A 27,500-nucleotide genomic window follows, 5' to 3' on the forward strand; every position below is an offset into this window, starting at 1 on the left:
TTTGGTGATTTTACAAACAGACGTCAATGGGCTCCTTTCCAGACCGACCTGCAGAGCAAAATCAAATTTGCCAACAGATTTGTCCAGGTTCCCCAGGGTAGGGTTATTCAATCTGCCCTCTAAATCATGCCCCAGTGGATCTGCCTCATTGCTCCATTTCCTCAATCTCCACCTCAAGCTGATGTGTGGTGAGCTTTCTGGCACATAATGGCTGCTGTGCATCACTCAGGTGGGTGCTACACATTGGTGGTGGTTAGTGAAGTTTCCCCTGACTGTAAAGCGCTTCGGGTGCCTTGATCAAGCACTATAAATGCAAGTTATAGGAAGCGTTTTACAGCTCGTGTCTAACCAGGGCCAGTTCTTCCAAAAGCCCCAAACCACCTCTCCATCTCCACATCCACCGCAGTAGTAGCACAGCTGTCCTCAGCAGAGGTTGGCGCAGTGTGTGAGAGGTGTGTGTGTTCAGCCCGTAAGATGGGGTTTGTGAGAGGTGTGTGTGCAAGAAGTGTGTGTGTTAAACCCAGAAGAGGGTTTTTGAGAGGTGTGTGTGTGTGAGAGAGAGGGGTGTGTGTTCAACACAGAGGACGGTGGACTGGATGTGGACTTTCGCTGCATCTCCCTGAGCTGCAGAGTAAATGTTACTTACACACACAGACACACACACTCTCTTTCTTTCTCTCTCTCTCATACTGTACACACACACACACACACACACACACACACACATACACACACACACACACATGTCCCCTCTGATTAAGTAGTGTACGATGCCCCAAACCTCTCAATGTAAGGCTGACAGGAGACAAGAGCACCAGAGGAGACCTACATGTCCACCCTGAGTGCAGCAGTGGCTCCGTCTGACCCACATGTCCTGGAACATGGACAGACTCCTTACAGACTTCTGCACACTGTTTGTTTTGCAAATTACAGTAATAAACAACATTTCAGTCCTTTGACCTTTGCAAAATAACCTGAGGAAGGTCAAAGGGCCGAAAGGTTGCAAATAAATTAAAATTAAATTAAATATTATATTTGCTAGAGAAACAGTATGCAGGAGTTTTTAAGTTCTATGACTGTCAACTTCAGGTCTTCTTCCACACACCTGTTCAGAAGAGGTGTGCAAAACTCTTTTTTTTTTTTTTTTTTCAAATTTAGTAGATGTTCTCTTAGATGGGGACCATGTCCCTGGTCACCCTCTGTCTCTCAACATTCTGTGATGTTCTATGAGGTTCTCTGAACGTTCTGTGATGTTCTCTTAGATGGGGAACCGGTCAGCAACATGTCTCTGGTCACCTACAACCCAGACCAGCTTCCCCCGGAAAATTCCTCCTTCCTGGAGAGAAGCTTCGTGTGTCGCTTCCGCTGTCTCCTGGACAACTCCTCAGGCTTCCTGGTGAGTAGGATCTCTTTCACAAACATCCAGAGGTCATTGCGGAGGACCATCCCTCCTCTCTGTGTCCCTTCATTCTTTTATGTTGTTCTCTCTTTCCTGCTCAGCTGTGCAGTGGAGTCAGAAATGTATCCACCTTGTTCAATATACTTTGAAGAGCCAACATGGGTTCCTTGGGAGCACCTGTGATGGACATGTGTATTAGATCTCAATTAGAGTTTGGTTACTTAACCACATGGCAAACACATGGCTAAGTGGGTAAATACACTGTTACTGTTACAGCCGGGCGACACCGGACGCACAACTGAAGCGGTCGATTCGCGGGAATTACCTTCCGCTGTCATCAATGAAAGTGCTACACCAGACATGATAGCGGCGCACACATTCGGAAAAATCAGACCAGTCTTGTAGAATTATTTCTATTCTCCGCTAATGGAACACTCACAGTTGCGCGCCCGGTGTTGCCTGGCTGTGTAGGATTAAGGCTAACATGTGTCCATAAAGACGTACAGTACTGGGTAAAGATTTGGAGAGAGAGAGAGAGAGCAGAGAGAGACAGAGAGAGAGGGAGTTTGTCTTCCTCAGGAGTAACATATCTAAGAATTGACAGAACACTCTTATTTTAGTACCCTGGCCTCGTGCTCTTTTTTGTGTGTGTGAAAAAGAAAACCTTCTGAAGTGGCCACTTTGAAAGCCATGCCTTTAAACCCTTCACTTTCAACCCAGCCACACAGAGGCACATAATCCAGCACCTCATAGACAGCAATCACCGTGTGTGTGTGTGTGTGTGTGTGTGTGTGTGTGTGTGTGTGTGTGTGTCTGTGTGTGTCTGTGTGCGTGTGTATGTGAGAGAGTGTAAATGTGTGTGTGCACATGTGACTAAAGTTTGTGTCTGTGTGTGTGTGTGTGTGTGTGTGTGTGTGTGTGTGTGTGTGTGTGTGTGTGTGTGTGTGTGTGGACTGGCCAAGACATCACTCTTATTGGAGAGGAGTGTTCCAGCCCCTGCTGTGCCACTGAGGTGGCGTCCCGTGACTCGCCAGGCGAACACACACACGCACACACACACACACACACACACACATGCACGCACGCACATACATATACCACTCTCCTAATGCCCCAAACTACCCCCAGTAATCCCCCCAAACCCCCATACCTCTATCCTAATGCCCCAAACTACCCCAGTAATCCATACCTCTCTCCTAATGCCCCAACCTACTCTAGTAATCCCCCCAAACCCCCATACCTCTCTCTTAATGCCCCAAACTACCCCTGCCTGCATGCCTCTCTCTGCCAACCTCTCCAGATCCCATACCCCATACCTCTTCCCCCTCTCTAAAATACCCCTCCCCTCTCCCATACCCCCCCACCTCTGAATTACCCTTCCCTTCTCCCATATCTATCCACCACTCGTCTCCCTATCTCCCCAGCCCCCCACACACACACACACACAACTCTAAAATACCCCTCCCCTCCACCCCCCACTCAAAAATATCACTCCCCTCTAACCACACACACACACACACACACACACACACACACACACACTGAATTACCCTTTCCCTCTCCCATACCCCCTCGTCACTCCTCTCCCTACCCTTCCAGGTCCCCGGCATCCCCTCTCTCCCCCAAACAGCAGGGTGTAGCCCAGAGCCCACTAGGCCACTGCTGCATGTCGTGCCTCTCTGGAGCGCACAGAGATCCATACGCGGAGGTAATCCGCCTTAAAGGAGCACCAGGGTCATGGGGAACTCGCTCATTCGCTCACTCGCTTACCTCCTCTTAATCTCCAGCGGTGGCGGAGAGCGAGAACTCGACGAGAAGGAGAATTTTTTCGCTTAGTCAGAGCAGCAGTCCTGAGATTACCCCGAGCCGGGCTCCTTAAGACTGCAGCTTGTTTTGACAAGGATCAAGGGAGAGAAAGGGAGAGAGAGAGGGAGAGAGAGAGGCAGAGAGAAAGACGGAGAGAGGCAGAGAGAGGGGGAGAGAGAGAGAAAAAAAATGGAATGGAGGAAAGAAAGAAAGAAAGAAAAGAAAAGGGTAAAGGAGAAAGGGGGTGAGAGAGGGAAAGAACAGGAAGGAGAGAGAGAATGGAATGTTAGAAAGAAAGAAAGAAAGACAAGAAGGAAGAAAGGGATGAAAGAAGGAAAGAGGATGAAGAGGAAGGAGAGAGAGGAGAGAGAGAGTTCGGTCAGTTGCTCCTGAAATAGCAATGACACCGTTCCTCACACTTCACATGATGTCACACTTAAGCCGACGTGGCCTGATCAAAGTGATCAGTCACTGAAAAAATGGCCCTCGGTAACCGTTAACAAGCACCAAATCCACAACAACACGTAGGCGCCAGCCAAGGTCCATCTCTCCTAGCAGGACCAAAAGGGAAGAAAACAGACTTTCCAAAAAAAAACAGAAAGTTAAAAGGATTCCCAGACTTGACGCTAATTCACAAGCTCTGTGGAAGTTGCCCAAGCACACCATATTCCTTTTAAATTGCCTTGACAAAGCAAGCAGCGCTGTTTCTGTTTAAACTTCTCCCCCCTACATGCAGGCACACACACACACACACACACACACACACACACACACACACACACACATACACAAGCACACCACCCCCTGCCAAGGCATTAGCTCTGAGAAGCCCTTATTCAGGAAACTGGGTAATCAAGCTGAAGGCTGCTGGTTGCTGTATTTTAGTTGCTCTTACAGTAGTACCGCTAACTGTGCTGGGAAACACTGTATATATTTGCAATCTGTGTGTGTGTTGGTGTATGTATGTGTGTGTGTCTGTGTGAATGTGTCTGTGTTAAGTGTGAGCTGTAAGCCAGGTGTGTTTAGCGTAAGCTGGATGCAAGGTGTGTTTAGCGTGAGAAATAAGCCAGGTAAGGTGTGTTTAGTGTGAGCTATAAGACAGGCGTGTTTAGCATGAGATATAAGCCAGGTGTGTTTAGTGTGAGCTATAAGACAGGCGTGTTTAGCATGAGATATAAGCCAGGTGTGTTTAGTGTGAGCTATAAGACAGGCATGTTTAGCATGAGATATAAGCCAGGCGTGTTTACCGTGAGCTATAAGACAGGTGTGTTTTAACGTGGGCTATAAGCCAGGTATGTTTAGCATGAGCTATAAGCCAGCCAGGTGTGTCAAGTGTATTTAGCATGAGCTGTAAACCAGATGTGTTTAGCATGATCTATTAGCCAGGTGTGTTAAGTACGAGATATAAGCCAGGTGCGTCTGGTGCAGAGGTGGGAAACCCAACCTACCACACATTTCTTCCAAGCATTCCGTAAAAACCATCTGAATCTTATTAGCTCAACTCTTCAGCCAGGCAGATGAGCTAATTGGTGAAATCACCTCTTTTAGGTGCACAGGATCAGTGGCTGGCAAGTTTTGTCTTAAAAGATGCGATCAAGCACACCACCACATTTACAGCGTCACAGAGCACTTACAAACACCAACAGAGAGACCAAAAGCCCCCTCCCTTTCCTCCAGGAACCTTAACAGCTTGCTGATTAGAACCCTGAAGATAGCTCCCATATGCTCTCAGCTTTCCAGGCAAGGCTGCAGTAAAAGCTTTGTTTCCATGCAGTTTTTTTTGTTTTGTTTTTTTTTGACGACAGGCCTTCTGTTCAGTTATGTGTTCCGCTACCAGCCACAGTCATGGAGCCACCAGGGCACCCTTTAAGCCATGAGCCTCACTCTGGCTTGTGTTTGGCTCTTGGCTCAGTCCTTATCTCCTCTGTTATGACTGACAGACGGAATATTGGTCCTAACCAGCTGCAGTCCAATTCTAAAATCTTATTTTGAGCTCTCACTATTGCCTCTTACTTTTGTCCTTATGGTTGGTAAAGTCAACCAAACATCTGATGTATGGATTTACCTGCTTACTCCTAACATGTACCAATAGTGTGTTTGTGGTATGTTATGAAGAGAATACTGTCACCTGTTCATTTTATGAAATGATTTCCTTTGCTGTAACATCGCCCATGTTCATAGTATCTTATGTAAGAGAACAGAAGCAGAGATGCTCGGAGAAGCCTGTGTGGAGAGTACTAAATGGCTTGCTTTAACATCGCCCTTCTGTGCTGTTAAGTTCTCTTTACCAATTGAGAGAGTAGACGTCTCTGAAATGAACAGTAATTTACAGTAGCAGTTTTCGTGTGAGGTGTTGTTCCAGAGAAAATATGCGAGACTCTGGCACGCCTGTGCCAGAGTCTCGCAACTACTGAATGAATTTTTCATCCATCTTTGCCTCATTCTCCTTCCCTGCCCCACTCATGCTAACAGCTCTTACGAGGCAAACAAAGCGACTATTTTTAGCCGTAGCTTAGCTTAACTTAGCTTAGCTTAACATACAGTAGCTTAGTTAGGGTGACCAGACGTCCCTGTTTAGTGGACGGGGAACAAACCTCTGGCGTGAACTAAGGAACCCTGAAGTCACAGCCTTTTCACCTTCGCCAACCTCTCCCTGCGATTACCCGCACGTCAGAAAACAGCAGGCGTTGACCAACTGTAGCCAATGCAGAGGATTGGAGTGAAAGAGGAGGAACTCTGCATGTGTGCATCTACCTGTGTTTGTGTGTGTGTGTGTGTGTGTGTGTTGGGGGCATATCAGGGGTAAGCCAGTTCTGGAACGTGACATGTCATTATGGTCTGCTTTCCAAACACACTCAGCCTGTCCATCTCCATGAAAACATCTCGCAGCACAGCAGCTGTCCTCATCATTACACACACGCACACACACACACACACACACACACACACACACAAACACACACACAGGTAGATGCACACACACACATACACACACACACACACTCATACACACACACACACACAATAGTGCACAATAGTACACACATACAATAGTACACTCGCACACACACACACACACACACACACACACACACACACACACACACACACACACACTCATACAATAAAATATGCAAGCACACACACAGAGACATACACACCCCCATTAGGGTGTGCTACTGCCATGCTACTGCTGCTGCCTCAGGTACAACTTAGTCTAGGGTCACACACATACACAGCCCACAGGCCACATGCAAACACTGTAATTGGCTTTTTGCTTGTAAACGGTGTGTGTGTGTGTGTGTGTGATATGTCTCTCTCTCTCTCTCTCCCTGTGTGTGTGTGTTGTTCAGGTGTGTATTGAGAGATCCCGGGGGTTATGCGAGTGAAACTGCTCTTCCTTGTCGTTTCTCCTGTGCCCGTAAATAAAGATGATTTTGTGTGACAGACAGGAGCTCTCCTCCACTGTACCTGAGCCTGTGTGTGTGTGTGTGTGTGTGTGTGTGTGTGTGTGTGTGTGTGTGTGTGTGTGTGTGTGTGTGGAGGAGCTATACACTGTACCTAGTTTCTTGAGCATGTTTCTTTCTTTCTCTCTCTCTCTCTGTCTCTCTCTGTGCGCGTGTGTATGTGTGCTCATACCGGTATATAGGTGTGAATGTGTGTGTTTGTGTGTGTGTGTGACAGACAGGAGCTTTTTTCAGTTATCGTCTTACCATTTGTTCTCGTTGCTGGGTTTACACTGTTAGTTAAAAGCACCTGATACATTTTTATTGAAATCTACCTTCAACACCTTAAAAGCAGCTTTCAGTTGAATTTCCATGCAAATATATGGGTGTTTTTCGACCGACAGAGAATGCATTCTTGAAACGGTTCCGTTCAGAATTCTTTGAACCTTGGTGCTATCTAGTGAACCAGCCCGCATTTCCACCAGTTTTGAACAAAACCAAGGGTGCCAATGGTTGTTTTGCATGCAAAACAAAGGTTAAAGCAACACCAAAGAACTTTCCCTCTGTCGCACGCACACTATTTGTTTATCCAGCACCGGCTTTGCAAATAACAATGTCCACAGACAAGGTAGAATATGTTGCATGATTTATGAAAGTACGATGTATTGTGACATCAAACGCAAGTCAAATTTGTAGTTTCTTATGTCTCATTCCATCGAACTACAGATCCGCTACCCGATCTGGCAAACTTACATAGTGCGGTTTGAGAGAAAGTGGAATAGAACATTATGTCCAATATTCCAATACTGTATATGGTTTAATGTTCCGCATTATGTCCAATATTTCAATATGTGGTTTAATGTTCTGCATTTTTTCATTAGTGGGTCACTTTGATACTAAAAGTATGATTCTATGTAATGACTGTATGATATCTGTACTGTCCCTGTGTATATCTGTGTTTGACTGTATTTAGAGATAAGCGGGAATATTATGACTTTGCAGTGTTTCACTGTTCTGCATGGCTGCGTCCAGTAGCTATCTCTGCTCGGATTGCCTGGTTGCCACTAATCAGGGTCTGATTCAGTGTAGTCCACGCGGAGATGGGATGACCAAAGCCATCTCCCCGCCAGCCTGAAGGATACTTAAACCCCTAACTATTTCCTTGTCTAGTTAGAGCAGCTGATGGATCTTTAGGTGAAGTCATGCTGTCTCTCCTTTATCGCATCATTGTAAATAAACTCTGTTACTGATTTTTTCATACTATTGGTCTGACTGGGTCTCTATTAAATCTATGGTATCAAAATTACCATTAGGTTATAGCCGATAGAGGGCTGTGAAGCGAATGCAGAAGTGCCGTTCATCTTGTTACAAGTTGATGAACCACTGAAACGATTTTGGAAACATTATTTTAAGGTACAAAAAACTCTTTGGTGTTACTTTAATGAGATGCATATTAACAGTTGTCCCATAAAAACGGCAGAAATAACCTGTCTAAAAGGCTTGTTGGCGTTTGCAGTGTAGTGCTAGTTGACTAGTTTTGTTTACTCATGGCAACAGTTGATATGGACAGAAAAAACGCTTTTAGCCTTCTCCCCTCTGAACCAACCTCTGAACGGTAGAATGACACGCCCACTCCGGTTCACAGGAAAAAACAACTATTTTCTGGATCAAGCTCCGAACCAAAGTGCCACATTCCGAACCATTTTTTGTTTGGTCGAAATGCTCCAAACGGTTGATTCGCGAACGGAACAGAACCGGTTCTCTGTCGGTGGAAAAAGGCTATATGAGTGGCCTGTATTCTGTAGGTGTGTTAGTCGTGGGCATGTGAAAAAACAATGCAACAGACTGAACTACCAAATCACTTTTTTTCCATGATCACAGTAAGTAATGTAACCTTCTTCCATCTTATATCTTCTCCTATCTTCCTGCTAAAGGCGCTGAACCTTCAGGGTCGTCTAAAGTTCCTCCACGGGCAGAACCGTCGCCTGGACGATGGGTGCCAGGTGCCCCCTCAGCTGGCACTGTTCGCCATAGCAACACCTCTCCAGCCACCCTCCATCATGGAGATCCGCACCAAGAACATGATCTTTAGGACCAAGCACAAGCTGGACTTCACCCCCATGGCCTGCGACGCAAAGTGAGCACTCCGCTCTCCACTCCACGCGAGTCATTTGGAAAGCACTTTAAGATATATAAATAATATATAAATATATAATATAATATATAAAATATAAATACTGAACTTGTCTTGCCGAAAGCCTTTTCAAAATACCAAATAAAATCAACTGAATTTGCCTGGTCACACCTTAAGGTGATGAAACATGAGGCAACTTTCAGTGCAAGGTTGCTGGGCAATCACATGACCAGTTCCTAGTGGTCTGATTGAATGATTGCGACATGTTCTTGGCTGATAATAGTCCAGATAGAGAATTATTGCCCAATATCAATAGGAAAGTGTCAAACACTACATTACCCAGCAGCAACGCTCTAAATAATATGTTCCACATGTGTCACCTCCTTTAGTGTACCTTTCTTTCACTTGTCACAACTCCATAATCACTATACCATTTTCATATACTGTATATTGCTGTAAGAATTGGTAAATGTTTGACTAGATTGCTAAAAGCTTGATACATTTCCATACTACTCAACACAGATGTACAGATATTGTTTAATTGATACTGAACATTTTGAGAGTCTTACATTCTGCTTTGTCTCTCTCTCTCTCTCGGCCCTTCTCTACTCTCTGTGTTTGTGTGTGTGTGTGTGTGTGTGTGTGTGTTAGGGGCAAGATTGTCCTGGGTTACACAGAGGCCGAGCTGAGGGTTCGGGGGTCAGGATACCAGTTCATCCACGCTGCGGACATGCTGTACTGCGCTGAAAACCATGTTCGCAGTAAGTACCCACAAACAAAACCTTCGCAAATGGGGGAGGTAAACCAAACTGTTTGTACTGCACCTATTTCAGAAGTGGGTCATTGAACCCCCATTATGGAGGCTGCTGGGTATCGATGCTCTTCATTCAGGAGTAACTTTGGCGCTGGCTCTCTGTCTTTGTTATGCTTTGGCACATTAGTAAAACACAGCCATGAGCCAAACCAGAGTTCCAGCCAACAGCCCCAACAGTATCGAGCCCCAGCTCACAAACTCAACAACCCCACCGTCTGTTAGCCTTTAGCGCAACCTGCTGATCACATCCCAGGGGAAGACATAGAAGGATTTACTATCAGTCAGAAGAGCTTATGAGGGACACTGACACCTGATGCCATAGCACAGCCCTGGGTCCAGTTCATCTGGCAAAGAAAGAACTGAAAAATTGTTACCACCTGATCCAGAATCAGTTTTGATTGGTCCAAATCCCAATGTCTGGAGCAGTTTTAGGGTTGGTGTGGGATGAGTCTTCAAGTAGAGTGGAGCATAGCATAGTTAGAGAGAAGAGTGAAGGAAGTGCAGTGGAGGGATGTTTTCCCATAATCCCAGAGATTATGGAGGAGATTGCGCAAAGCCGCGGAATGGTGGCTGGTGAGAGGATAGAAAAGTGACCTAGGGCCACAAATCAGGAATTTGATATGGACGGACACATACAAAGACACACACATATGCAGACCAAAGCTGACGCAGTAGGTGAAATTACACACACTCACACACACACACATTCTGTACTGGTTTGGTTTGGTATTGGGTTTTATTATTATTCCAGTATTTAAACAGATGAAATGGGATTTGTGCTCTCAAAGGAGCGCAGTTGGAGAGCCTGGCCTGCCACTAACCTCATCTGGCATCTTGTGGCTAATCAGTGAGCCGGTGCCTCTCTGTGACCCATACCAACAAAGTGACATCAAACAGTAGAGTCATACAAACCACAGATTTCCCTTTCAAAAGAAAGCAGGTGCTGGACACAGGCTCTAAAATCATTGATTTCATCTGCGATAGCGATCAAATTTCCTTGTACTTTTTTTCCCCCCTCACACTAATATTTTTTCTCCAAAGCATATGAAACATAGTGATAGCTGATGGTAGCCCATACATCATGTAGGGCTTTATGGAGGGACGCATGCAGGGAGTTTCCTCAGTCTAACTCTCTCTCAGCATCTGGTGCGGATCACGGATATCTGTTAAAGTCTTTACTGGCAGGGCTCCTCGAAGAAACAATAGCCTTCAGTCCCTTGCACCTGTGCTTGGCCAGCACACACACACACACACACACACACACACACGGAGCTTGTTCCGGAAAGCGGGACAGCTGAGACGCGGTTTCTATTGCAGCCCGCAGGGGCCTGCCTGCCAAGGCAACAATGGAGTGGGTGGACTTTGAGCTGAAAGTGTGGTGTGAGTGTGTGTGCTTGAAGTCACGGGCCGGGTTTTGAGTAGGGTGAAATGTAATGAACTGGCCAGTGGGAGTGTGTGTGTGTGTGTGTGTGTTTGTGTTTGTGCTGATGTGTGTGTCTGGGTCAAGTGTCTGCATGCACGTGTGTGTTAGCGCACAACGGTGTGGACTTGCGTTTGTGTGTGTGTGTGTGCTGATGTGTGTGTGTGTGTGTGTCTGAGTCAAAAAATTTGTGCATGATCGTGTGTGTTTCGCCCAAATGACTGTGTGCGTGTGTTAGCACATGTCAGTGTGGACCTGTGTGTGTGCATGTGCATGGGTGTGTTGGGGCCAAATGTCTTTCTACGTGTATTAACACAGGCCGGTGTGCGGACGTGCAAGAGTGTGCGTGTGCGTGTGTGTGTTCGTGTCTGTGCATGCGTTAGCCAGGGCTGAGAGCTTTCTGTGTAAACACCGACTGCAGTCCGGCCTGTTGAGTCACCCACTGCTGTTTAAACAGTGATTAAGACCGGGGAGAGTGGCCTGACCGTATTCCGCCTGCTCACCAAGGAGAACCGCTGGAAGTGGGTGCAGGCCAACGCACGGCTCGTCTACAAGAACGGCAAGCCCGACTACATCATCGCCACCCAGAGGCCGCTGGTGTAAGTGCAATTCTCGCCTTGGCCTCCTGTGCAGTGTTTCACAACCCAGAAACTCAACCTTCAGTGTAAAACACGACCTTACTGTTGACCTTGACACAAGATGCATTCTCTAGTGATATCAGAGTGAGTTAAGTAATTAGGCCACATACAGTATAGTTAAAATACCGATTGTGTTGGTACGACTGTCCGGTTTTCACTTGTCTTACCATCGGACAGAAAACGCCTCTTAATAACTAATGTTAATTTGTTTGTTTACCTGTTTGTTTGTTTGTTTGTTTGTTTGTTTGTCTTCAGTGACGAAGAGGGTGGGGAACACCTGAGGAAGCGGTCGATGCACCTGCCCTTCACCTTCGCGACAGGTGAGGCACTGCTTTACCAGACCAGCTATCCCATCCCCGGTTTCCCCGACAACGCCCACGGCAAAGGAAAGAACAGCAAGGCCAAGAAGACCAAGGCTGACGGCAGCAAGAGCTCCAAGGACGAGGTGGACCCCAGCTCCCTGCTGGGGGCGCTGATGAGACAGGACGAGTCAGTGTACGTGTGCCAGCCCGCCGTGGAGCCAAAGATGGGCCACCACCACCGCAGCTTCTTCGCCGACCAGGAAGAGCCAGGGAGCGGCGGCGGTGGAGGAGGAGGGTTCGGCTCGATGGCGGTGCCCGGTGACGGATGGGGCGCGGCCGTGCCGAACGGCTTCCCGTTTGGCGGCGGGTCCAAGAGCGAGCCGTCGAGTTTTGACCCGCTGCTGGCCACGCTGGACTCGCTGTCGCTGGAGAGCGAGGAGACGTGCTCGAACAGCGAGCTGTTCAGCGCGCTGGAGAACCTGGGCCTCAACGCCGAGGACCTGGAGCTGCTGCTGCTGGACGAGCGCATGATCCGCGTGGAGATGGAGCCCGACTACATCCCCTCGCTCAACGACCTGCTCACCAACAACGAGATCCTGTCCTACATCCACGACTCGCTCGAGAGCGGCGCGCGCACGGACGCCGCCGACGCGGTGGTCGCCAGCAGCGGCAACAGCAGCAGCGCGTAGCAGCATTAGCAGCGGCTCACAGATGGATGTCGTCCCCTCCGTGGAGACGCCCAACCTCACGCTGGTGCCCGCCACCGCCACTGCCACCTTCACCCAGTCGTCCTACACCCCCATCCCCGAGCCGTGCCCTGTGCCCATGCCCACCCCCACTCCTCCGGGCACCACCCTCCCCCCTACGTACCTCCAGTACCGGCCACACAGGCCACCAGCGCCCCCTATAGTCCAGCTCTCACAGCAGATGCACCAGCATCTCAGTGGGCAGGCTGGCGCCCCGGTGACCTGGGTGCAGGGCTCCCCCTCGGACATCCCCCCCATGCCCAGGGTGCCCTTTACCCCGCACATGAACTCGGCGGTGTCGGCAGTGCCCAACGGTCACTGGGTCCCCCAGCCTGAGCCCGTCGCCGCTGGCTTGGATGACCGCTGTCGTCTCCAGCAACCGACGCTAGGCGTCCAGCTAACACCGTCGACAACAACGACGACAATGACGACGGGCATCCACCCAAACTCCAGGGCACAGGAGGCCTGGCAGCAGCGCCACCTGCTGGCCCAGCTGCAGCAAGCCCATGTCCAGCACCACTTCAAACCCCCACGGTTAGAGGATGGCACCACCGCCCCCTCCTCTTCCTCCTCCTCCTCGTCCTCCTCTGTTAACGGGCTCTACCCGACCCCGGAGCCCCAGTGGCAGGCCTACAACTGTGCCAGCCAGGTGGAGCTCGTCTCTGACGGACCCTGCTTCCCCAACGGGCACACGTCCCACGCGCAGAATGCCCGCGGAGGGGTGCCACACATGGATTACAGTATGACAGAGGACACGGACATGGACTACCCTCTGAACAGCCGCGTTCCCGCGGGCGGCCCGATGATCCCGTCGGCCCTGGCGTCGGCCTATCCGTCGGGCCTCCAGAAAGCCGAGCTCCAGCATCAGACTCCTCTTCAGCAGCCAAAGGCTCCCCTGACCCCCCACCCCCACCCTTGCTACCCCCAGCACCAGGCTCACCACGCATCCCTGGAGCAGCTCCTGGGCCTGGGGCAGAACCGGAACCAGCACCCGTCTCACCTGGACGCCTACGGCATGATCAGGACGCACAGTGTCCCCCTGGACACCACGCGATGCTCCAAGGTAAGTGAAGCCGTCTCTCCGCTGCAATCATTATCCTATCGTGTCGGCACCACCAGAACGGCAGCAGGACCAAAGGGAGTTTTAGGTGTTCCTACGAGTTGTCTTGTGTCCCTGTCAGTAGGCACTGCGCTTTCACCTATAGGGTCAGAAAACACTCATCATGTCTGTCCAGACACGCATTTATGTTTTGTTTCAATGTTTACTGCAGTGTATATAATGGAGGAGTATGAAGCACAGTGTTCTTAACCTCCATATTGATACCCTTGTGGGTGCTTGGGCCTCTCAGCGATTTCTACACACCATCACCATCTACACAAAATCACGCACTTGTGCAAAATCATTTTAAACACTTTTCCAGCCGTATGACAAGGGAGGAAGAAGAAGTGATCTCTAATCCTATTATCTTGTGAATATCTTTCTCTTCTAAAGCGGTATTATCTTGTGATCATTTATCATCATTTATTTTCCAGCAGTAAAAATGTGTGTTGCCTTTGGGTGTTGTCTTCCTCTTATGACCACGATTTCCTTTCCTTTCCTTCCTTTGTGTTTTGGAGAAATTGAATGTTTTTCCTTGTTTATGTTTTGTGTCATGTTTGACTTCATTCATTTGCAAAGTGGTACATGTACTGTAACATAATGTAGTGTAATGAAATGTAATGCAAGGAAAGGGTGGCACCATTACTGATTGTTGTATAGTTCTGAGATGGATTCGTGCAGCTCTCAGTTCTTATGTGAGCGAGGGGGGAAAGGGGCCTCTGGTCTGGTCACCGGTTCCACAGAGCTGAACATAAACGGCGGTGATTCAACCAGACATTTCGTGTAAATAATTTGCGGAAGGTCAGACTCTGTAGGGGCCCGAGTGTAGCCGAGAACAGAGAATGTCCAGTGTGAGACAGGTTACTTCTGATCGCATGGACGGCCAGATCCAAACAAGTTTAAGAAGCATGATAGCACAGTGGAAACCCATACTGTGGAAGGGCGGCTAGCTGGCAAGGCTTATGGTCATGTGAGGTCATAATAAAAGACATGCTCACAGATTATTCTATATATAGATTATTAAGATTTGGTTGAGGTCAGCTCTAGACTAATCGTTTCATGGGGGGTTGGGGATAGGCTTGGTGATATGGACATTTGTGGTCCGGTGCCAACTCTGTGTGTTAGCTCTGGACTTAAAGCGTGTACAGACACATACACACACACACAGCACACACACACACTCCTAAGCGTCTCTCACCTAAACTAGCCTAAGTGCTCGCTCTGATCCAATTGAGACGTGCGTAATACAACCGCCACCTGCAGCAGCAGTACAATCTGCCCTGTGAGGGCAGTCAACAGACAGAATGTCTTTCCAACCGCCCGCCCCCTCATCAACCCGTCTCACCACACACTGTAAACAAACATGGAACAAACAGAATGCTACTTAACCCGTCAGCATTCTCTGTAAACTCACAGCATCTACAAATCCCATTCAGCATAAAGCAAGGACTGCTTTTGTCACTACAACTCAATATGAAGTTCTGTGGGTAGGGAGAAGAAAGAGGACTCGCTTAAACTATGCTTAACTGTTCTGGGTTCTCCTCCATGTTTATTCCTGGTAAAAGGCAGTCATACCTCCATACAGTCACCTATATGCTTGCTCTAGGTTCAGGCTTTGCGTGTATTAAAAAAAAGTGTTCATGGTTAGTGGTAAATTAGTTTTAATAGAGTGAAATTGATCTGCTCTTGTCTACTCTAGTCTAAACTCCTCTCCTCTGCTCTTGTCTGCTCTAGTCTAGACTATTGAGCTCTGCTCTGCTCTGCTCTGCTCTGCGCTCCTCAGTTGTGTTGTGGTGTGCTGTGTTGTAGCCTTGTGATTGAGGCTGGCTCCTCACCCACTCCACCAGAGAGAGCAAAAGAGAGGGAGAGAGAGAGAAAGATGGAGAGAACGAGAGAGAGAGAGAAAGAGAGATGGTGCGGCAAAGAGAGAGACAGAGTGAAAGAGACAGAAAGAGAGAGAAAAAGAGTGAGAGAAAGAGAGAGGGTGCGACAAAGAGAGAGAGAGGGAAAGACCGCAGCCCCCTGAGCTGGCCTCTGACCCCGTAGCCCGGGCTGGACTGTGGAGATCTGTCCTCTCCGATTAGCACTGACACTCCTAGGCCTCCACATGTAGGCCACCATGCTGTCCTCCTTTCCCTGCTCTTCCTGTTACGGCAGCTAGCGTGCTGCTAGTTAGCTTCATTAGCATTCACAATGGGAGAGGGGGACAGAAGGAGGGATAGAGACACACATGGGAGTAAGAAATAGAGTGAATTAAAGTGAAAAGGAAGATGAAATTAAGATAGATAGATAGATAGATAGATAGATCCCCAGGGGAAATTCAAGGTCTCAGCAGCAGCATACATACAACACAAACACATTCTTTAACAGCAGAAAGAGTAATTAAAGTATATAATATAAAAACACAACTAAGCAGTAAGGACAGTAGAAGATAAAGAATATGCTAAATATACTAAAATACAAATTATACTAACACTTAATACAATATATAAAAATATACTAAAATACAAATTACAAAAATACAAATTATACTAACACTTAATCTAAATCAATTCTAAAACATTATCCACATAGTGGTGATTAATAAATCAGAGGCTTTGCAATGACTGAGGCAGGGACTGAGCCTGTGATTCTATGTGCATAGTAAGGTATGGTAAGGTGCTCTAAGGTGCTCTAAGGTGCTCTGTGTGAATGAGTGTCATGGTGGTAGTGCAATGGTGATAGTGGTCATGGTGATAGTGCAAATGAGTAAGTAACAGTCAACAATGCAGAAATAAAGTAAAGTAAAGTCTATATATCTATATATTTAACTATTTAAGAAAATGTATAAGTGTGGCCACAGTTCGGCTGTGGCATGGAGGGGGGGGGGGGGGTTATGCATATGTGCTAATGTGCTAATATAGCACGCAAACAGTGAGGCATAAAGACAGTGGTACAAGTGGCTAGTGGACAGACAGTACCAAACATGGAGGGGGTGAAGAGGCAGACAGACTATGCAGAGAAGTCTATCTCTCCTCTTGAAAGAAAGACATGTAGTAGAGAAAAGGTAGAGAAGGATAAAGAGAAGGAGAGATAATGTGAGTGAGGAAGATGAAGAGATGAGGCCGAGGATGAGCGCTTGCGGGGAGGACTGACACGAGGCTGAAAGGGAGGAAGGACGGTCACAGGACTGTCCTGTCTGGCGGCCATTCATGGCTTACCCTCTCTCTCACTGTTTATATGTCTCTCTCTCTCTCCCTCTTTCTCTCTCTCACTCTCCATTTGTCCCTCTCACACTGTTTATGTCTTTCTCTCCCTCTATTTCTCTCTTTCTCTGTTTATGTCTCTCTTTCTCCCTCTTCCTTGTTCTCTCTGTCTCTCTCACTGTTTATGTGTGTGTCTCTCTCTCTCTCTCTCCCTTATTTTCTCTCTGTTTCTTTTTATCTGCGCGTCCGGGTCGTGGCTGTGTTTTTGTTCAGGGTCAGCGGTCTTGTCTGACAGGAGCTGAGAGAGAGGAGCGGAGAGAGGAGCGGAGTGCGGCGAGCCAGTCAAGCATGAGTCTGCTTTTACTGACCTACTCTCTGCGTCCGCCATCGCCTAATGCAGCTACACAGAGGCAGGCAGGGGCTGAGCGGAGATGGGTGGAGGGGATGGGGTTGAGCAGGACTGGGTGGAGGGGATGGGGTTGAGCAGGACTGGGTGGAGCGGATGGGGTTGGGTGGAGGGGATGGGGCTTAGCAGGACTGGGTGGAGCGGATGGGGCTTAGCAGGACTGAGTGGAGGGGATGGGGCTGAGCAGGACTGAGTGGAGGGGATGGGGTTGAGCAGGACTGGGTGGAGGGGATGGGGTTGAGCAGGACTGAGTGGAGGGGATGGGGCTGAGCAGGACTGGGTGGAGGGGATGGGGTTGAGCAGGACTGGGTGGAGCGGATGGGGCTTAGCAAGACTGGGTGGAGCGGATGGGGCTTAGCAGGACTGAGTGGAGCTGAGCCGAGTGGAGGGTCGTTCGGTCAGATGAACAGATGGGTGGGTGAGTGTGGTGATTGAGTGCAGTGCAGTGGGTGGTTGTGATGGGTGGGTGTGGTGGGTACAGTGTGATGGGTGGGTGTGGTGGGTGGGTGGTTGTGATGGGTGGGTGCATTGGATCACTACTTTTTTACGCCCGCTCCTGCCCCATCCCCTGTCCTGCAAACAGCAGGGCCCAGTCTCCATCCATCAGCCAGCTCTGTGTGGACCCGCTCCCATAGAGGAGGTCAGTGGTGGACGCACTGCCCACTGGAGAGGGTTCTATCTGGTGGAAATCCATGGAGGGAGGTCCTTCATCCAACTTTCACCTCAGTTCTTATTCAAGTTCAGTGTTATGCTTGTTTCAGATGGTTTATTTCTGTGTCTGTGTGTGTGTGTGAGAGAGAGAGAGTATGTGTGTTAAATATAAATACACTCGTCCTCAGTATTGTGTAGCATTCATAGTTTACATACAAAGACTTGGCTGAAGAGTGGTATGGACTTTAAATCTGTGACCGTTTTCCTCCAGAAATCAGATTTTCAGAAATCATAGCCTTTCTTACAGTGTTCTTAAAGTGATGGAATCATAACTCTTGTATCATGGCACATACCATATCATTTGATATTAAGTGTTATGTTTTATCAAGACTTGTAAATATGCAGCCCCTGTGTGTGTGAGTGTGTATGCGCTGCCACCACGTATACACCACGAGTGTATGTGTGTATGTGTACAGAAAGAGGTTTACCTGCTTTGGTTTATGAAGGGATGATTCCTGGCTAATCCATTTAGGCCCACTGAGGAGGATTACAATTAGGGCCAGGATATGAGTGGCAACCGCAGCTTCCCTTTCCCAGAACCTAGAACTTAGACCCTAGATCCCGGATCCGACCCTTTACCACCTAAGTACTAACCTCACCATGCCAAAATAGACACCTTCAATAGACACCTTCTCTTTGCAAGACCAGCAGGCACCTCAAACACACTGGAATCTGCCCCAAACACACACACAAAGCTAACGATAGCTCTGGTGCTAACCGCTAGCCCAATGGCCGTCGCTAATGAATATTTAATCTGGTGCTGCCATCACTCAGAGACAGTCTGTAAGAATACTGCATTGGCACAGGGCAGACAGGCGGGGGTGGGCATCGCGTGGGCGTCAGACTGGGTCGCCGTTGCAGATGCCCAGCTGTGCCAGCCTGGCGTTACTGCCCTCTCCGACCTGCCGGTGGTAGTCCAGCACCAGGGATAAGTGTGTGTGTGTGTGTGTGTGTGTGTGTGTGTGTGTGTGTGTGTGAGTGTGAGTGTGAGTGTGTGTGTGTGTGTGTGTGTGTGTGTGTGTGTGTGTGAGTGTGTAGGTCTGTAATTGCACCAGTACTCTTGAGCTTAGGGAGGACCAGTGTGACCCTGCATAACCCCACTAGACTCTCTCTCTCTGTCTCTCTCTCTCGCTCCCTCTCTCCCTCCCCCCCCCCCCTCTCTCTCTCTCTCTGACCTGGTTTATGTGATTGGGGTCAGTGAGCATGTTTATCGTTCCTTCCTCCCGCGTTCCACTGCTGCCTCTGGTGTCGAGTCCACATAAACACACACACACACCACACACACACACACACACACCTACACACACCCCTCAATTAGTCCCATCAGGACCACAGCAATCAACCACTGCTCTGCTCCACAAACTCTGCAAATGGTTGGAATATCAAATTACAGTAATTACATTGCACACTGTATCATTACTTCTGCCATAAAAATATGTAGTCCATATTTTTGTGTGCAGTGAATATCTGAAGGAACCTCAAATGGTCATAATTTGATAATAAGATCATCTCCCCCATTTTATATTAACTTAGCAGTTCACTTAACTCATAAGTGTGTGGCAATGATAAATTAATAATACTTTCATGTCGGTGCATATATAATGTCATCAATAAACCTTAAACTACCCGTTCATACATATAAGTAATGACATAAACAGTACATTGCACTCAGTGAATGAAGTAGCCAATGAAGTCCAGAGTACCAGAAGATGCTGAATAGAAACTCTGACCATACTATTGGTGGGTGAGTGAGTGTATGTGTGCGCCATGTTGTGAGTAACTCTGCTGTGGCTGTGTTGTGTTTCAGATGGAAACTGCCTGCATTCTGAACAGCACGAGTGTGGCTTACACTAGCGCTTGCCTGGTTCCTAACGGGACCGCGGTGGGCCCCAACGACAGTCCACACCCGCACTCTGGCCCCGAGACCCTGCCCAGCCTCCCCGACTCACAATCCACCGGGTTCTACCTCTGAGAGTGTACGGTATGGACCAGACTCGCCATCGCCAGTCAGCTAGGTCTGCCATCTGCAAAACTACACAGAACAGAGACAAGAAGAGGAGACAATGAAATGAACGGCTCTTATTTGTTGTTTAGATGTTTTTTTTGTTGTTGTTGTTTTTTTCATTTGTGTGGTGGGAGGTGGGTCGGGGGGTAACTTTTTCTCAAGATGCATTTCTCCTTTTCTTGTGCATGATTTGTACTTTGATACTGAGGATAAGGTTTATGAAAGTCACTGTGATGTGCAGAGAGCAGGGCCCTGCACAAACATCTCAACTTAATTATTTGTATAATTAGCCTCTCTGTGCATCGTCAAACCGAATTGGGTCCATTATCCTCGACCAAAAGAGTGTCATTAGATTAGTTTCCCACAGGCTCTGAATGACTTTCCACAATTACCTCCTCTATTGAAAAACAATCCTGAGAAATATGAAGTACAGCTTCTTAAAATACATCTCAGTGAAGGATATATTTATTTGACCTATAGAATATGCCATGACTAACTTTTGATTTAGGGAATTTTCTTACGGCTCTGCAGAGAAGGAGTTGACCAAGGTCTTGTGAAGTGTAATGTCCTTGTCTCCACGGCGATTCCGTGGAGACTTTTGATGCAGTGTGTCCCGCTGGGACAGATGAGACGACAACGTTGGGCGCGTTTGCATGAACGGAAGACGACTCAGACTAAAGCATTTCACTCTCATCAAACTGATTGTATGAAATCCTCCGTATTTACTGTTTAATATTTGAATAACAAAGTAATATAGCTGGGGTGGGCATGGGGGGGGGCTCTTTTAATTTATTGAAATGAGAGCTTAGATGAGCTTCATGATGTAACGAAGGCTACTGTGAGATTTGTGTTGTTGCCATGCGTACATCACCAGACGGGCCTTTACAGCTGTGTTGTAAAATGACAGTATTGCGTTGTCAAGCACTTGTCATGTCATAAACGTCAAAGCATTTTTCTCTTCCTGACAACTACAGACTTCAATCTCTAGTCCCCCCCCCCTTTCTGAAAAAAGAGCAAGAACTTGCAGTGCATTGTGGGTCTGTCTCTCTCTATTTCTCTCTATCTCTATCTCTATCTCTCTCTCTCTCTCTCTCGATTCGGCCCAGGCATCTATTCAGGTACTCGGTGTTGTGAGCGTGCTCAGTGCACAGGCCTGGTGGTCGAGTTCTCTTCATGAGCACTCACTCAGAAAAATAAGAATAAAAAACCAAATGTGAGAACTTGTCATCTCCACAGAGATTCAGTAGTTGTAACTGGAAGCTTACATTGTTGAATGTGTTGTGTATATTGTCGAGGAGTTCTAGAAAGATCATGTTTAACTTCATCAAGGTGCTGACAGGTGATTTTGAGTAATGTTGTTCCTAGTTGTAGTAAAATGTCACAACAATTTAATTTCCGTATGGTCTCCTGTGTTTGTTTTTTATATGTACCTATAAATAAAAAAATAAAAATATACTTTTCTTATATGAAGTTGCATTCATATGAACCTTGAAAAAAATAGATAAAAAATATATGTTCAAAAAAGCAAACAAACAACCATTTCAAACAAAGTTTTAAAATACCTGTGTGTAAATAGTCAAAGGTGATTTTTATTACATTTGTCAAAAGCACTATTTTAAAGCACTGCTTCTTAACCAGCTTCTATTCTGGCACGGGACCATAGGCTTGTAGAAAGCTTTTTGAATTCTTGTATAAATACCTTCAGTACTGTGTTTCATTCTGTTTTGAGGAGTTTGACACTTTAGATAGAAAGACTATGGTGCCATACAGTTGAGACTCACTTTCCAGAGGAACATGTGTTATGTTTAGAAAATTACGTTTTGTCAATGTCAAGTCTTTTTTTAAATCACATTGAATTTATTTTAATATTCTAACACACTGAAAGTTATTGTAGATGTATGAAGGACATACATATGCAGTTTTATCTATTTGTCTTTTGGCTGCTTGTTAAAATGTACTCTTGGATCCTGAAAAATAAAGGATTTGTGCAAACACAACCAACAACCAGAGTCTCCTTTTATTTCCACAGATATTTACCGACCTACTGACTGATATGTCGTCAGGTTGAACTAATTTTAAGCTCATGATATCAGGGAGGTGAGAATAAACACTTTCACTTTCACTGCAGGTAGTAAATAGACTAGGCTTGCTTCCCCAACAATGGTTACTAAATAATGTATATGTGTATATTCTGTAATTAGAAGTATTATGCTATCGTAATATCACAGTAATAAGTCTACACTAATAATATGATATCAGTCTAGATAATGGCTGCACAATTAACGCATTGCAGTCACCAATCACAGTATGAACCAACACAATTATCGCAAAATCTACAAATCATTGTGCAATTAATCTGGTCATATTCTTGTCCTCCTTGAATGTGCCACTTCTGATTGGTGAGCATGCAAGAAGCACAAAACCCCCGAACGGTGAGCTTCACAGCCAATCAGGAGTGTTGTGCCTCCCTTGCACCAGGCACACTCACCAATCAGAAGCGCCACAACTTGTCAACACGCCACCCAATGTCAGTAGTAATATATGTTTTTACCTTAAAGGAACACCAGGCAAGCCTGATGCTTTTTCTCTATGAAACTCCCCCTCGCTCAGTCTGAAGCTCTTTTCCTTTTCTTTGCGTCTTCTGTCAAGGGTTTTTGCTGCTTCTTCGCTGGCTCTGCCATTATACACACGTTTGCAACAATCTCTAGCGTTTCGTTAGCCTGCCTGCTTCGGTCGACGGGTAGGATACACTGAACTTGCAAGCAGGATATTCTTCCTACAGGCAGTAGGGGCGGGCGAGAGAGTCTTCATTTGCCCTGTAACGAGTCATTTAACCATATACTGACTTACGAAGATGAGTAATTAACATGAAAACGTTGCCTGGTGTCCCTTTAACTTTCACGAGTTGAGTCATACCTCTTCCTCAAACGCTCTGGTGCGTGGCGCGAATGTGTTAGCATGTTGCTATGCTAGCGGGCTCAGACGTAGCCATAGAGCAGGGGTCTCAAACTCCCGGCCCGCGTCCGGCCCAATTCCGGCCCGCGACCTATGTCAAAATAATAATGTAATACGGCCCTTGAGGGTATTTTTAATTGCGACAAACAACGATACTGATTAAAATAGACGATAGATCCTAGTACGGTGACAAATCTCATTTGTACTCTCCTTCACTAATTGCTAGACATCCTGCCCTGCTGGCGTTAGTTTGAGCTGACTTAGCAAAGTAGCATTTAGTGGTAAAGTAGATTGTGAACAATCATGGTTATAACATGCATTGTGAAGGGTTGTGATAACAAGCAGAAGTATTATAGTGATTTCATGGTGGATAGGATCTACAATTAGGTGTTAATTAATATTACTACGCTAGGTCGAAGTACTCCCAAGTGCTATTGCGCCACACATTGTAGTTCTCCTGTTTATTCACTTGGAAAATCGCCACGTTTCATGTTGTGTGACCTTACACATTTTTATCAACTACTTGTGCAACTGTATTTAAGTAGGGAAAACGTGGATGTGTTTGATTACTGCTATCTTCCTCCCTCTATGGCTACGTCTGAGCCCGCTAGCATAGCAACATGCTAACACATTTGCTCCACACACCAGAGCGTTTGAGTGCACGTACCGACACGGGAGAGGTATGACCCAACTCGTGAAAGTTAAGGTAAGAACATATATTACTACTGACATTGGGTGGCGTGTTCCTTTAAAGACATTTGGAATACTGAACTGAATCAATTCATTGACATTTAAAAAATCATATTGCAAATCGCAATCACAATATCTACATCAGAAAACTCCCCAAATCGTGCGGCTCTAGTCTAGATTGCATCGTCCTTGTGTCAGAATACACACAGCATACGCTAAGATGAAGGGAGAGTTTTGTACGACCTCTGTGACCTTGCTGTGTTCTTCTTATGCTGTCTTGCACAAGTGAGTGACTCATACAACAGGAGGACTAACAGACACAGATCCCAGCTGCATAGGCAGCTACACACAGTGGAGAACCACACTCCACACAGCCAGCCGCCCGTTTAATGTAGCAGTGGCCTGGGCAGCCGCAGACTTTTTATTTTGAAGGGAGTATTATGGAAAAGAGACTTCAGGTAAATTTTCAGGGAATAATAATGTATTTCAACTCTGTTGCAGATTTTTGTGTTTCATTGTGTCCATTTGGGGGGGTATGTTACTGCAGTCATGCAACTCACCAGAAGAAATAACATTGGAATCCCATTTTGCAGCCTAATGGCAGGTTAAAGTAACACAATGTAGGAACTCCCTTTTTCACTGATTTTAAATGTGCTGGGTACCCATTTAGTGCCAAGGTGAATTCATCTTGAATCAGCAAATTCAGAAACTTCTATGTTGAGTAAATGTACTATCGTCCTCCTCTTCATTCTCCTCTTCTTCCAGCTCGTGCCCTCGTTGTCCATGTCTTAAGCATCTCCACCTCCCCCTTATCCTGTAATGGGTTTAAAAGTGTGTGTATGTGGTGTGTGTGTGTGTGTGTGTGTGTGTGTGTGTGTGTGTGTGTGTTAGAGCCCAGGAGTGCAAATGCACAGCAGCAGGCTTAAGCGACCGCAGCCATCTCGGGGCCGTCTCGGGGTGAGCTTTTATCTCCTCCGCATCGATCAAACAGCTATGCCGCAGTTAGCCCCCTTTTCACACCCGCCCATGTGTGAGCGCTCCCCGGGCACAGTGCAAACAAACACACATTGTTTAGAGTGGGGGGGGGCTGGGGACCAAAATAACTTCCTGGAAGAGGAAGGGCGTCCTGCTGGACACATCATCCATTTGCCACCAGCAAATCTGATATAGGCAGTGATTTAACCATAAGGAATGGTTATTATTTATTAAAACATTAACCTTGATCTTATGTCCATGTGTCTGATATAGAATCGATGAGTTAAATACTTACGGTATTTTAAATAATAATGAAGTAAAACACTCATCAAAGTCATAATAATATTTTGCTAATGATTTTGTAATGGTGCATGTGAATGTGGACCTCCTGCAGAGACGTCCGAGCACAGCAGACCCCAGACGCAAGCCTGGTCAGACAGAACCGCTTGTCAAAATAGCCCCCGTCCAGTCAAATGTGATGGCTGTGCCTTTTCATTGGATCAGTGGAAAGTCTGAGTCTATTTTTGGGTTCTGCGCTCAGCAAACTGGCCGATCTATGGCATCCGTAAACAGCCCCGTATAAACACCAGGCCATCTTAAAGTCAGCAGGGTTTCTCTTCAGGGGCCAGTGTGGGTTGGATGAGGATGCTGATATGGTTTTTAATACACGGTGCACCATATAATTTTGTTGAGAGCCTCTCTTAATGTAGCTATTTAGTTTATGCAGTTGTCATCATAAATCTCTTTTTCATCGTAATTATTTCAATTTCAGGACCATCATTTTAGGATGTGTGTGCAAAGACCCAGGGGAATAAGGACAAGATGGAGCAATAAGTACAGATTTCTATATCCATATTGAGACGTTGGTTTACAGCTGGTTTGGCTCTCTCAAAATATCTCCAATGATATAAACAACTCTATCTTAGACACGACAAAAAGGTGAAACATTGGACACAGCAGACATGAAAGTCCTTTTTTCATTTAAACAGACCATGCTGTACAGTACGTGCTGTTAGATATAAGTATAAGTATATATACTCTTTTGATCCCGTGAGGGAAATTTGGTCTCTGCATTTATCCCAATCCGTGAATTAGTGAAACACACTCAGCACACAGTGAACAGAAGCACACACTAATCCCGGCGCAGTGAGCTGCCTACAACAACAGCAGTGCTCGAGGAGCAGTGAGGGGTTAGGTGCCTTGCTCAAGGGCACTTCAGCCGTGCCTACCGGTCGGGGTTCGAACCGGCAACCCTCCGGTTACAAGTCTGAAGCGCTAACCAGTAGGCCACAGCTGCCCCAGATGCAGCATTCCTCGTCTGATGACATGGTTTTAACCCTTTCATAGTGGACACGGACGACACGGCGCCATCTCCTAACCTTTCTGCACTGTTTACAACTTTAATGGCCTGCACCTAATCATTTATGAGAATTTGTGTTTGCCTGCTGGAGTGCTGTGCACACTTGTGACGTGACCAGTCACTCGAATGGAATGCTATTTCTTCCCGTCTTCCTGCCCAGCGACGCTCGCTCGCTTGCTCACGGCTACGAGCGAAGTGGACGGGAGAAGACGCCAAGAGGAGATAACAGGAGGAGGCGCAAGGCAGAGAGACGAGAAGAGGAGTCGCAAGGCAGGGAGATGATGGAGATGTAAAGATGAGATGCTAGGCAGGGGCGCTGCTAGAAAATGTGGGCCTTATGACAGACAATAATTCTGGGCTCTCTGGGGGCCCCCTGTCAGTGCTGGGCCCTTAGAATCGTTCTAGCTCCCCCCAACCCCCCCAGTGGCGCCCCTGATGCTAGGTGGAGACGGGAGGCTGGAAACGAGGGGAGGAGATGATGGAGATGAGAGGGGGAGGTGGAGCAGAAGAATTCCTGTCACTGAGATAATGTGCCATTGTGCAGACATACACACACACACACACACACACACACACACACACACACACACACACACACAGCCATGTGGATGCGGCTCTTAAGTTGGCCGTATCTGATGATGTGGCTACGAGGGCAGAGACAGAGTCTCCTGTGCATTAACTATTTACATCAACCAGGCCATGGTGTACCTTCAACTCCTCTCACACACACACACACACACACACACACACACAGAGAGAGAGAGAGAGCTCATAGCTCTGAGCACAGGTTTTAAATATTCACCATGACTCTATACAAACCTGAACCATTTGCCTAATAGCAAATATAGGTAATGCACTGAGTGTCTTGACCTGCCTTGCCTGGCATACGATCTTGAGAGTATGGTGACCTGGTTTTAAGCACCCTGACGGTCTGCCTCTTTACCAGCTTGGCAGCGAGAGGCAGGGGGGCACACCAGACACCATTAGAGAGACCTCTCCATGTCTCAGCCAGTGGGCAAGAGCACGTGCTCATCTGGACATGTGTGTGTGTGTGTGTGTATGTGTGTGTGCGTGTGTGTCTGCCTGCCTGCTATGTCCATGGTCCACCACAGTGTATGCCATCAGCTCATTTCTCCTCCATCAGCACTGGATGAATTTGGTTCACTTCTTCTGGTGATATTTTCTTTTCTTAAGCAGAGACGAGATGCTACCGTAGGATCAGATCAAAAAGGGGCCATTTTAGTCATCTTGTCTCTGGGTGTCCTATCACAATATTACATTTTCATTACATTTTCACTCCTTTAATTTTGAACATATTACTGTACAATACATCTCTTATTAGGTCCTGATATCGTAGTATTGATATCATTTAGAACCAAGTCTCTGATATGGGAATCTGAAAGATTTGA

General features: G+C 46.9%; 1 protein-coding gene across 1 annotated transcript in view; it reads left to right on the forward strand.

Annotated features, from left to right (window-relative positions):
• The window catches only part of ahr1b (aryl hydrocarbon receptor 1b), a 79,535-nt gene extending 57,420 nt beyond the window's left edge, over window positions 1-22,115 (forward strand). The window contains exons 6-12 of the mRNA XM_048234897.1: window positions 1,263-1,396; window positions 8,586-8,788; window positions 9,437-9,546; window positions 11,477-11,618; window positions 11,913-12,615; window positions 12,836-13,768; window positions 19,914-22,115. Coding sequence (XP_048090854.1) covers window positions 1,263-1,396; window positions 8,586-8,788; window positions 9,437-9,546; window positions 11,477-11,618; window positions 11,913-12,615; window positions 12,836-13,768; window positions 19,914-20,078 — 2,390 coding nt within the window. The 3' untranslated portion in view covers window positions 20,079-22,115. The remainder of the gene's footprint in view (window positions 1-1,262; window positions 1,397-8,585; window positions 8,789-9,436; window positions 9,547-11,476; window positions 11,619-11,912; window positions 12,616-12,835; window positions 13,769-19,913) is intronic.
• The last annotated feature ends 5,385 nt before the right edge of the window (window positions 22,116-27,500 follow it).

The sequence above is a fragment of the Alosa alosa genome, chromosome 23, assembly GCF_017589495.1.
Source record: "Alosa alosa isolate M-15738 ecotype Scorff River chromosome 23, AALO_Geno_1.1, whole genome shotgun sequence".
In the NCBI taxonomy this organism is placed as follows: Eukaryota; Metazoa; Chordata; class Actinopteri; order Clupeiformes; family Clupeidae; genus Alosa; species Alosa alosa.